Consider the following 12,436-nt stretch of genomic DNA (forward strand, 5'->3'; position numbering starts at 1 on the left):
GGCTTGTTTTGGTTGAGAGGTTCCCCTATCATAAGACTCTGTGGGCTCAATGAAAAAAAAAATAACAGCTCTGGCAGACTTCTTAAGTGCTCCCTTCATGAGGTCTGATGATAAAATGAGGAGTGGTGAGTGTTAGTGGAACGCTGACATCAATCTCTTTAAATGGATGCACAGAACATCCCCGGAAAACAGCAGACACTACATCACAGACAACATTCGGTCCCGTGCTTTTTTTTTTTCTTCTTTTTGCTGCAACACTGCCACATTCTGGATGTAAAATGGAGCGCCACGTTAGAGCAAACCACTGATTTCAACCGGTTTAAAACATAAAAAACAAATATACAGTATATTCATAACATAAATTCTTTGAAACAGTTCTTGGGAAGTGCGGGTGTATCTAATGAAGTGCTTGCTAAAACATTTATTTTTGTTTTTGTGTTTGTCCTCAGTCATGGTCTTTCACACAGGCTGAATCAAAGCAACTGGCATACTCTTATTTGCTGCATTTTTTGTTTATTTTCTGAACATATACAGGTATATATATATATATAGAGAGAGAGAGAGAGAGGGGAGAGAAATACAGTTTATAGAGATAGATAGAGAGATGCAGAGATATTTTCAAAAATGACCTTGGCATCTCTGCTCATAGGCAAATGATTATTTATTTGAGCAAAGCAAAGCAATGAAAAATTAATACAATTCAAAATTTGAAATGTAGAATTGAGAGTACAAGCCATTTACACACACACACACACACTCTTCATTTTGGGGAATGAAGACGATTTGAAAATAGTGGCAAAAAAAAAACAACAGATTTGGTATTTTAAATGAATGATTGAACATCCATGTCAAGTTGTAATGGGTTTTTTTTGGTGGTGGTCCAACGCCCCTCCCACGCCCCTGCAAAAAAAAAAAAAAAAAAATCAAGAAGCCGCGGTGCCTTTTCAAGCAAAGTGTTCTCTCCCTGCACACGAATCAATCTACTTGACCACCACTCCTGCATCTGATACTTTTGCAATGTCTTTGAAATATTTTGCCCGTAAAAGTTTCATTTCTGGACGTTTGAAGACTTTTAAAAACACAATTTTGCGTGGACTTAGGTAAGAACTCTACGTGCTCATTATTCGAAATAATAAGCACAATTCATTGTTTTGTTTTGTTTTTTGCCTACCTTTCTCCAGGAGTGAGATCGCAGCGAATTGCAGTGTGAGTTTGAAGGGTCGCAGCTGTCTGACATGGAAAGACTTCACCGCAGAAGAAATCAAGAAGCTTTTGTGGGTGTCTGCTGATTTAAAACATCGCTTCAAGCATGAAAAACAGGTCAGTGGTGCATGCACTTGCTTTTTTTTTTTAATTCCAATGTCGTGCACATGGCGGCGTTTGAAGCAACACGTGTTGTATTCCCTGCTTTCCGTTTTTAGTATCTGCCGCTTCTGCAAGGGAAGTCCATCGCAATGATATTTGAGAAGAGGAGCACCAGAACAAGAATGTCCACAGAAACAGGTGCCCTCACATAGCAACATGCGCTTTAAAAAAAAAAAAATCTTCTCTGAACTGAGCAACCATTTACACACTGGTGCCACTGAAACACAACAAATCACACAGTGTTGCCACCTTAAACAGTCACGCTCAGCATTGCTGGACACAAAAGTACTGCTGAGCGCGATGCACGTGTGCACATTCTGAAAACGCTATAAAGTTTTACCACAGCACTCCCCGGTTCAAATTGTGGGCACAGTTATTTCGCTTAGCTCCAAAAGAGGGTCCAAAATATTAGAAACTGATTTTACTATGATACAGTGCAACGCAAACGCTGCCAAAAGAGAGAGAGAAAAAAAAGAATCAAATAAAAACATGTATGATCATTTTAGGCTTCGCTTTGCTGGGTGGACATCCTTGTTTCCTCACAGCCCAAGACATCCATCTGGGAGTGAACGAGAGTTGCGCCGACACTGCGAGGTTTGTCCCTCTCGTATGCTGAAAAAGTAAGGCCTTTTGCCAAATTAAATTTTCTGGGTCCAGAAATATTCTTTAGACCAGGGGTGCCCAATACGTCGGTCAAAATTGACTGGTAGCTCCCGGACTGGTCCCAAGTCGATCGCGAGGGGTGTAGAGAGGGGGAAAAAAAAAAAAAAAAAAAACCCCACCCCCCTCCGAAAAAAAAATTGTGTGTCTGTGTGCATGTAATTAATGTGATACATTGTAAGAATCAGTTTCACTTTCACACACACAAAAAAAAACCTTTAACCTCAGGTGGCGCGTGACCTGCATCGCCGGAAGTTGATGCAGGAAGCGGGCAGAAGTCAGTCGACCACCGGACCGCCCGTTTTTCTTTTGTCGTTTTCTCTCTTTTTATTCCTCATTTTTAATCGCATCTGGATTTCTCGCCTATATCACCAAATTTCTCTGACACTAGATAATAAATGGCAACATTTTCAGTTGATTTTGAATACTTTGTGTGACACACTTCTAGCTTTCCTCATGCATTAAAAAACCTTTTTTTGTGATTGAACCTTAATCATTTTCTCCGCTTTTATTCGATTCTACACGTTGTGTCGATATAACGGACGTCTTTCAAATTTAGCTCGCCTTTCCCATCACATCCGTTGACAATGTCATTTCTTTCTGTTCAAGCCTTTCGTCACCGCTTCCTCCCCACAGGGTTCTATCAGGATTGTGCGACATCATCCTAGCTCGGGTGTCCAGTCACTCCGCACTTGAGGAACTGGATAAGGAGAGCTCCATTCCCGTGGTGAACGGATTGTCAGACCTCTTCCACCCAATCCAGATTCTGGCTGACTTGCTGACCTTGCAGGTGCCTTGCAAAATAGCACCTCTGTTCTTCAGAATAACATTCATCTGCTCAACTTCGACATCAATGTCCACCCGCAGGAGCATTATGGGTCCCTGGCTGGACTAACAGTGAGCTGGATTGGAGATGGGAACAATGTCCTGCACTCTTTCATGATGGCCGCACCAAAATTGGGAGTAAACTTGAAGGTTGCTACCCCCAAGGTACTGTGTGTATTACTGCCGCGCATGTTTGCAGGGTGCATGATTTATACAGCGAAGCCGAGACGGCGGAACACAAGTTATTGTGGTGAATAATCGGGATTTCAATACCAATCAAAACCAGTCTAACTCTTGTTTGTTCCCCCCCCCCCCCCAATTATTGCCCAGTCCTAATGAAAAAGTCATGGGTACGCATGCATACTGGAAAGATTTTATACAGAAAATTATTATGCGGCAGAGGGGAGTGGGCGGGTAATTCAAGTGAGTAGAGTTACTTTAGTTGAAGCCTTTCAGGGGCAGCGATTACAAGAGCGGACAGCTATTCAAATGTGGTTTTCTCTTCTATCGATTAATCTTCATGTCACAGTTGTGCATCACCCACTATAATGGACCCTTGGGTGTGTTGCCATCCACTGCCATTATCTATCTTTCATCCCTAAAAAAAAAAAGGTTAGCCTTATTTGTGCATGAAAGGGTTAATTTGACCTTTTCAGTTTACCAGGACGGATCATTCCTGTTTTCCCGTGTACACTCTGTTTTGCTCCATTTTGGATATGTTATGCTCCCCTTGTTTTTTTTGGTACAATATAAATACATATATATATTTTTGCGGTAATATTCTCTGGCTTGTTACGCAATGTTTATTTGTACTTTGTCATTGTAAAGCAGCACTTTTGGTGGTGCTGTATGTTCGTTCCTTGTTCTGTTCTTTTGCTAGCTCATGATTACTGTTTGTTCCGCTCATGTCGTTTGATCAGACGTTTAGTTTGATATTTTTCCTTCGCCCTTTTCGTTCCCCGGTTTTGCCATTTTGCACATGCGAAGTTACTTGAGCTTTGAGTAATAAAGACTACGAAAGCTTTCGAACGCTCTGTAATTACTTGGGGGTCCAATCAGTTACAAATCGTAACACTGCCGATCTGAACTAAACGTTTCCCCCCCCCCCCCCCCCCCCCCCCCCACCGCAGGGTTATGAGCCACACCAAAGCATAATTGAAGAAGCTGAGAGACTCTCGAAAAAGGCATAGCCCCTTTTCAACTTACCAATTTTTATTTTATTTTTTATTTCCGGTTCATTTCCAACATCTCATTCTATCCCAGCACAGTACCCAGCTCATGCTGACCTGCGAGCCGACAGAGGCGGCTCTCCACAGCGACGTTTTGGTGACCGACACCTGGGTGAGCATGGGCCAGGAGGAGGAGAAGAGAAAGAGACTCCGAGACTTCCACGGTTACCAGATTACTATGCAGGTAATCGAGGCTGCTATTTTTTTTTTTTCTTCTTTCAAAAAAGGCATTTACTGTTGTTTTGTCAATTTGCGTCACCCACAGACAGGAAATGTAGCCCGGCCCGATTGGACTTTCTTGCACTGTCTTCCTCGCAAAAAGGAGGAGGTGGACGATGAAGTTTTCTACTCGTCTCGGTCACTCGTCTTCCCTGAGGCAGAGAATCGCAAGTGGACAATCATGGTGAGAAAGTGTCCAGTGGGCAGTAAAATCAATGATAACAGCCATGTGGCAATAAAATGACCCCAGACTTGAACATCCCTCTCTTCGCAGGGTTTGATGGTGTCACTCCTGACTGACTACAAGCCACAGATACCAACGCTCAAGTTTTAATGTCAACTTTAGGTGCACTCAAGGCATCTCTTCTTCAACAACAAGATCCAGCTGTGATTGTCTGTTGCGCCTTTGGAATTGTGTCCGCGATACGCGGTGTTGAAAATGGACGGATGGATAGATGAAACATGAAAGATGACTATGAAGACATTTTTCTGTGATAGGCAATGACCATAAAAAGTGTATGGCATCAAAATTTGTATCATCGCAAAATACTGAACGCAAAATGTCTCACAATTTTAACTATTCCGTATATTACTTTTTTTTTTTAAATCATATCCATATATATACACGCACACACATACACGTGTGTATATATATATATATATAGAGAGAGAGAGAGAGATCCTTTTTTTCTTGCTCAGCACATTTTGTTCTCCAGATTTTGTTCTTTTGTACGTGTACAGTCTTATTTGTTACTTTAGCTTTATGTAAGAAAGACGAATGAAGCTTTCAATCTGTAACTGTTTTGCGGTCCAATCAGTTACACATCACAGCACTGCCAAACTTGAATAACCCGCAAAATAACTTTGTATCAAACTACATGCTTCGTCAAATGCTAAAATATAAATCGAAACAAAAAAATAATGAATGAAATTAATTTACTGCAAAGATATTGAAAATAAAAACTCAGCCGGGTCACTTTTGACCCACGTTGTCCATCAAAGGGGAACAGAATATTCCGGGCACATCATTTTTATATTATCAGAAGGGCGGTAGCGAGGCACAAATTGTGCGTTTCTCCGAAACCGATTCTCAGTTTGGCGCATTCCCAAGTTTGTGCGTCTTCAGCAGGGCGTATTCCAATTCTAGGTGATGATTGTTACAAGGACGCCAAGCTACACTGCGGGCATGGGAAAGCCACACAGCATGACCAAATATGAACAGAATAAAGACTTCAGCACCAACATATTAAATTGAATGGACATGAACGTCTCCCTCTTCATAGGAGCTCACTGCAGCGCAATGTTGCTTCTTGAAGGCAAAAGTGTCCGATTACATTACTATGTATTATATATAATTGTGGCGATTGTTATTTTTTAGAGGTTACGGCGGGCCTCAGTACAGATGACGAGCGTGTGACTTGGTGACGATCATTGCAGTTTTTCACACGAAAGCAAGTAATTAAGCTTTCTTTGTTTTTTTTACACGTACATGACGTGTATCATTCGAGCGTACACACAATTCTTTTCCAGTCCTCTGTGACGTTTGGGCAAATCGACCGCCCCTATAAACGGAGGAACTGGCGCAGGTCGGGAGAAGCGACGCAGTTGAGTTGGAGACACTTTTTTTGGCCGGACGCATCATCCTCAATCGTTGCTCGCCGCCCGCATTCAAGTTTCAAGCAGAGTCGGGCCCACTCTACAACCCTGACAAGATGAGTACGCCACTCATCGCGACGCTTGTCGTCACCGTGTGCACTTGGTGGACTTGTACAGGTGAGTAAATAATTCCCTTTTGGCTACAAGATGCGAATCGCCGAAATTCATGTCGCAGTGTCTTCGCTTTCTTCGCCGGTCAAGTATCATTGAGGTTTCGTCTCAAACCTCGTGCGTTTTTACTCATCTCGATTTTAATGACACACGAATCACTGGATTTCATTTGCTTTAAAAGGCGACCTGCGGCAGTGTGCTGGGTCGCGCTTGTCTTGCTGGCACTTTTCATTGATTGTCATCGTCTCGTCAGCGGTCCCCAACCTTTTTTTTTTTTTTTTTTTGCCCCACGGACCGGTTTAATGTCAGACAATATTTTCAGGGCCTTTCAGGTGTGACGGATAAATGACGGTGTTTTCGAAACATAATACAAAACCCGAATCATGACGTGAAGAACGTCCGATCTGGTCGCAACTCTCTGGTCGCTATGGTCACTTAAACGTGCCTGCAAAATAAGATACGGCGCAAAAAGAAAGTGCATGAAAAATAGGACGCACCATCGCCGCATATGGGCTTGGTGCGTGGGAATTTCCCGTTGAGACAAATCCGTTTTTTAAGTAGGACTCCTGATACTGTCTATGAAATGTTAGCTTTTTTTTCTTGTAAATCGCAGGCCCCTGTTCTGTCTCCTGACTGGGCATTTTCCCCTTCCCAAAGAAACGTTCCAAAGACGTTTTTTTGTTGTTTTTTTTAAACTCGTTTCGCTGGTTCCTGGGTTTCATTTTAGAGGTAACCTGTCACGTGACCGAGAAGCGCGCCTTCACGCGCATCAAGTGACATATTGTAGACAGATGTAAAAGAGAATCCGATAAGTTTTCATAATAAAATATCGTTTAGCTTCTGAAATGAATAAAGCGGAACTCTGCCTCATGCAAGGGATTGCAAATTGCTATTCGGGCCCTCAACCTCAGGCCATGAAAGAATGGTAAATGTTGACGCTGTTGCATGATGTCTTTGATCCACTGGTGAAAAGGACACTTTGAATCGCTCCTCTTTCAAACCACAAAGTGTGTGCAGGAAAAGTGGTTCATTTTATGTTAACTGTTCTTTTGATGGCGGCGCGGGCACCCGCAGCTGCTCCTCTAGTTGAGAGGGAAGAAATGATCAGTGTTGTATGTTGCACATACAGCGCATTTGACAAAGTTGTACATGACTTGACTTGACCGCTGGACTTTGAAGTTTTCATGCATCTGCAATGAAAGAGGTCAGACCGTGGTGGGTGTTGGTGTAGTTTTTCACATGTTGTTCTTCCAGCGCTGTCCAAGTGTCCAACAAGCTGGTTGGGCTTCAGGGAGCACTGTTACTACTTCTCCAAGGACCGAATGTCATGGCCACATGCTGAGTACAGCTGCCTCTCCAAGGGAGGCCACCTGGCGAGCATTTGGGACAGAGAAGAGCTGGTGATATTTCCAATTCTCTGTCTCTCTGGCTCTGGCTCTCTCACCCTCCCCCACCCATGTCACAATCTCTTTCCCTCTCCCTTTCTTGCAGTCCTGGGTGGGTGCACGAACGTCTGTGAGCAGCGCCTGGATTGGCCTGTACTTTATTAATTGGCCTCCAAAACAGTGGAAATGGACAGACAATACACCTTACTTTTTTCATGCATCGTAAGTATTCTGCTGTTGTCGTTGCAGATATTGATGATCACTTCATCGAACAGCTGTTTTTCAGGTTTTGAAATAAGGTCAAGGTCAACAGGAAGTCCCGCTTCGAAATGTCAAAGAAAGCAAAAGTGACTATTTTTCCCACTGTTGCCAGCTCGAATCCAACGGCACGGCAGCAATGCCGGAACATTTACAGTGTGTCGAAAGCTTCACTTGCGAGGATTCGCCAATGGTGGCTGACGAAGCCTAAATGTCAGCACCGCGTAGAAAGAGTCTGGCCAACTTAAGCTCTTGCAGCTTGGCTCCATGGAGAGTGATTAGCTATTAAGGCGGTCACGTGTTTGTTTGTTTTTCAGGCGCCATCTTGTAGCTCCCCTGACTGTCACTTCTACAGAATTCAATTGCATTTCTGTTTTTTTTTGAACAAGCACTGCAAAAAATGGGCACATGCGTATTAGCTTGTGTGTGAAATGCAAAGACGGACCTGCAGCCGAGCTCTTGTCCGCTGCAGCTCTTTGGAACATCTCTGTGTGAAAGTTGATCTGTTTCAGGTCCTGGAATCATGGTAAACCAAGCCCCCCTCATCTTAGCCACTGTGCTGAGATCATGTCCCGGGCAAAGGACTGGGACCACGTTTCCTGCTTAAAGGTCCAGGCCTACATCTGCAAGCGTGCCATAGGTGAGTCCGCAATATGTTAATTTTCAGGTTTGGGGGTAACCCATTGAAAGTCATGGTGCTACCATGACAACATTTGCATGTCGTCTAATGTGCTCTTTTCTAACTGTTTGTATCCCTGCAGACAAGACCCCAATTCTTACCTGCCCTGCTGCTCCTACCTGTCCTCATACCTGCCCTACTGTTGCCCTTCCTACTGTCACCACTCCGACCAACCCGACCATGCAGACGTTGGAGACCGAGATCTGCGCGAGCGAGCCCAGTCAGTCGTCGTGTTCCTCCAATGACATCACATGCTCCTGCCTGCTCGCCATGGTTGCTAACCCGGTAAATCGACTGTGGATGCTGTGGATGCTAAGGAGCATTTTGGTTTTTTTTGGTTTTTACATTCTTCGAGCTTGTCCAGCGATTATAATAACTTTTTTCAACATCAACACCAAACTGAAGCGCGAGCTTGATTTCAGCGTCCCCCTGCTGGTGATTTTCCTCCGTCAGCAGATTGTGAACTTCGGAGAGGCGGCCGCTCGAGTAAAGTAGGGAGAAAAAAAATGGAACAATAAGTCGCTGCCGTGCCCGGGCGTGCAGGACAGAGTGAAAGCACTGGCAAGGAGCCGCTGTAGGTCACAGCTCACATCGGAATGCTCACCCTCAGACTACCCAGCCAATGAAATACAAGAAATGAACCCCATAATATTTGGCTGAAGTCTTAGTTCGATCTCGCACCTCGACAATGCTGAAAAATAACTACTCCACGACATGTAGATACTATTTGAGTTAAGAACGTATTTCTACTTCATCACTTGACTTCTCTGCCTTAAACGGTACCAACAAGCCCGTCCGCAGAGTGCTTCTTGACATTGTTTATTTTGTTTAATATGATGTTTGTTGATTTACATGGAACAAAAACTGTGTTTTCTGGAAGAATTGAGCAGCATCTCGTTTCATTTTTATGGGGAGAAGGCATTGGCTTAAGTTGACCTTATTCAAGACGTCTTGAAAAATATATGTCCACATCGTCCGTGAAAAAAAAATTGTGTTGTAAAACGCGTAGGGTATTGTCATTTTTCTCAACTGTGTGCGCAGAATGGCGGATTCAAAGCTGCGCTCGACCACGGCCTCAGCGTGAACCGCAGCATCGTCATCAGAGGACGAGCCAATCCCAATGCAGAGAGGTAATAGGCGGTTCCCCCATCCCTCAACAAAGAGGCCCGTTACCGTGACAACACGTTGATGCGCCTTTCTGCGGCAGGCTCATCGTCAACTTGAGGGTGTCCGACAGCGCTGGCGCCGACGGCGATAATCCGACGGCGTTGCGCCTGGCGTTCCACTTTCAAGGTGGAACCATCGTGCTCAACTCCCAACTGAGCAACTCGTGGGGAGAGCCGCAAACGGAGGACTTTGCCGAACAGTGCCCCTCTGGAGCCGGACGAGATTTCAAGGTATCCCCACACTCTACCTCTTCAACCCAACATCACTGCTTGTCAAATTTAGAACAACCGCCCCAATATTTTGGAAGCGTTTTTCATATGAAGCTTTTTCTGTCCTCAGTCCCGAGGATGAGGACAAGGGTAAACAACCGTAAAATCCAAAATATCATTCTCATATTTGCAAAGGGTGAAATGGGCAAAAGTTGGATGTCTGTCAGTTTTTAAAACTGCAGCTTTCTTTCATGAAGTATTTTTGACTTAAGACTGACTGGTGACCAATCTGTTTGTGCTCCTGTTTGAAACTGATTCCCGATTGAAGCGCGCTTTATTGACTTTTTGTTGCCGACCAGATTGTCATCCTGTGTGATGCTGACGCTTTCCGCCTGACCTTAAACGACATGCAGCAGCTGGATTACAAGTATCAAGTCCAAGACCTGCAAAGTATCAAGTGGCTGGAGGTCTGGTACGCGCTGCTGACTAGCGTCCAGCTGATGTGAAGGCTGGATGTGAAGGCGCGGTTCGCAATCAGCTTCGCGTCCTGATGTCCCCTTCTTTTCACTCACTGCTGCCACCTTCTGTAGTTATCCACTGTTTAAGTTAGGTATAGTGTGCCTTGAAGTGACTATGTAAACATTCCATGTAACGAGTAGAAATAATCATTAACTTTCAACAATGATTAACTTGCTTTCAGTTGTGTGTGTCGTTCAATCAGTTTGTTAGTTGCAGTACCCTCTTGTGGCCAGGATTGTCTTTACAATGTCTTTTTCATGAGGCGTAATTTGGCCAGGAGTTGCAAAACCAATTCACTCATTTCCAATTAAAGGTGCCCCAATATGAAACGTTCAGGGAATGTAGGATTTCTGTGCTCACTGATATTTATGTTGAACATTATGTTTAGGCATTTCGGCATGTTTAACAAAGAAGCCAAATCCGAATTGAGCACCTTTCGTATGTGGATATAAACATGGGCGGAGCTGCGTGGTGACCGGGGATGGCCATAGCCACCTCTATGGCCACGGCACACCTTGCAGTAAATTTTGATATTTTACAAATTTTCCTGCCTTTTTTATTTACATGGATTCCGTATTGTTTGATCCCTCGATACTCCCACAGGTCAACTGCTTATTTTGATTTGAATGAAAACCCACGAGAGAATCTCTGAAATATTTGTCGTATTATCAAAAGGGCCTGGAATAATTTTTGATCCTGTGTATGGCAAAGTAATACAGTACACAAAAACGAATTAAAAAAAATTCTCAAAGACGACCTGTTTGATGAATATATGGAAGATTAATAAATACAAATTATACAGACGTTGAGGAAAAATAACAGCCCTTGGGTCAATTTGCAAAAGTCCAATTATCCGTCTCAGGGTTAATGTCCCAAAAGTAGTGCACGTCACACTGTAGACCAACACGGAGAAGAGAAAATGGGACTAGGACGGCGTTTATCAACGAAAAAAACCAACCATGTTTACTAAGGTGTTTTTAGCCGGAAAAAAACGGCCATGGATAGTAAGGCGTTTTAACCCAAAAAAAACGACCCATGTATATAGTCAGCCGTTTTTAGCCAAAAATCATGACCATGTGTAGTAAGGCGTTTTTAGCCGAAAAAAACCCGACCATGTATAGTAAGGGGGTTTTAGACGAAAAAAAAACGACCATGTGCAGTAAGGCGTTTTTCGATGAAAAAACGACCATGAATAGTAAGGTGTTTTTAGCCGGAAAAAACGACCATGTATAAGACGTTTTTAGCCGAAAAGAAACGACCATGTATAGTAAGGCGTTTTTGAGCTGAAAAAAACGACATTATATATAGTAAGGCGTTTTTGGCCCGAAAAAACCAACATAGTATAGTAAGGCGTTTTTGAGCTGAAAAAAAAAAACGACATAGTATAGTAAGGTGTTTTTGAGCCGAAAAAAACGACATAGTATAGTAAGGCGTTTTTGAGCCGAAAAAAACGACAGTATAGTAAGGCGTTTTTGGCCCGAAAAGAACGGCATAGTATAGTAAGGCGTTTTTGAGCCGAAAAAAATGACAGTATAGTAAGGCGTTTTTGAGCTGAAAAAATGACCTAGTATAGTCAGGCGTTTTTGGCCCAAAAAAAATGACATAGTATATATAGTAAGGCGTTTTTGGCCCGAAAAAAACGACAGTATAGTAAGGCGTTTTTGAGCTGAAAAAAACGACATAGTATAGTAAGGCGTTTTTGGCCCGAAAAAACGACATAGTATAGTAAAGCGTTTTATAGCCGAAAAAAACGACATAGTAAAGTAAGGCGTTTTTGGCCCGAAAAAAACGACATAGTATAGTAAGGCGTTTTTGAGCCGAAAAAAACGACAGTATAGTAAGGCGTTTTTGAGCCGAAAAAAACAACATAGTATAGTAAGGCGTTTTTGGCCCGAAAAAAACGACATAGTATATATAGTAAGGCGTTTTTGGCCCGAAAAAACGACATAGTATAGTAAGGCGTTTTTGGCCCGAAAAAAACGACATAGTAAGGCGTTTTTGGCCCGAAAAAAACAATCTAGTATTGTAAGGCGTTTTTGAGCTGAAAAAAACGACATAGTATAGTAAGGCGTTTTTGGCCCAAAAAACCCCCACATAGTATAGTAAGGCGTTTTTGAGCCGAAAAAAACGACATAGTATAGTCAGGCGTTTTTG

General features: G+C 43.1%; 2 protein-coding genes across 3 annotated transcripts; both read left to right on the forward strand.

Moving 5' to 3' along the window:
* The first annotated feature begins 962 nt into the window (after positions 1-962).
* otc (ornithine transcarbamylase) lies at positions 963-4,789 on the forward strand. Of its 2 annotated transcripts, XM_086123770.1 has the most exons (10): positions 963-1,100; positions 1,182-1,320; positions 1,422-1,503; positions 1,872-1,959; positions 2,662-2,815; positions 2,893-3,015; positions 3,981-4,034; positions 4,114-4,263; positions 4,345-4,482; positions 4,573-4,789. In XM_086123770.1, exons 1-10 carry the CDS (start codon positions 1,018-1,020, stop codon positions 4,630-4,632), a joined length of 1,071 nt encoding a protein of 356 aa, XP_085979896.1. In that variant the 5' UTR covers positions 963-1,017; the 3' UTR covers positions 4,633-4,789. The 2 variants fall into 2 exon arrangements, 1 of the variants encoding a protein (XP_085979896.1); XR_015102266.1 differs by lacking the exon at positions 3,981-4,034 and having other exon boundaries at positions 4,119-4,263.
* Positions 4,790-5,900: 1,111 nt separating this feature from the next.
* On the forward strand, positions 5,901-11,036 carry LOC147198223 (uncharacterized). The gene is made up of 8 exons (XM_086123793.1): positions 5,901-6,071; positions 7,320-7,465; positions 7,557-7,672; positions 8,221-8,348; positions 8,470-8,672; positions 9,429-9,517; positions 9,595-9,784; positions 10,123-11,036. Exons 1-8 carry the CDS (start codon positions 6,011-6,013, stop codon positions 10,267-10,269), a joined length of 1,080 nt encoding a protein of 359 aa, XP_085979919.1. The 5' UTR covers positions 5,901-6,010; the 3' UTR covers positions 10,270-11,036.
* Positions 11,037-12,436: the final 1,400 nt, after the last annotated feature.

Source organism: Hippocampus guttulatus, chromosome 11, assembly GCF_054856545.1.
Source record: "Hippocampus guttulatus isolate MCC_2025c chromosome 11, RoL_Hgut_1.0, whole genome shotgun sequence".
NCBI classification, from domain to species: Eukaryota; Metazoa; Chordata; class Actinopteri; order Syngnathiformes; family Syngnathidae; genus Hippocampus; species Hippocampus guttulatus.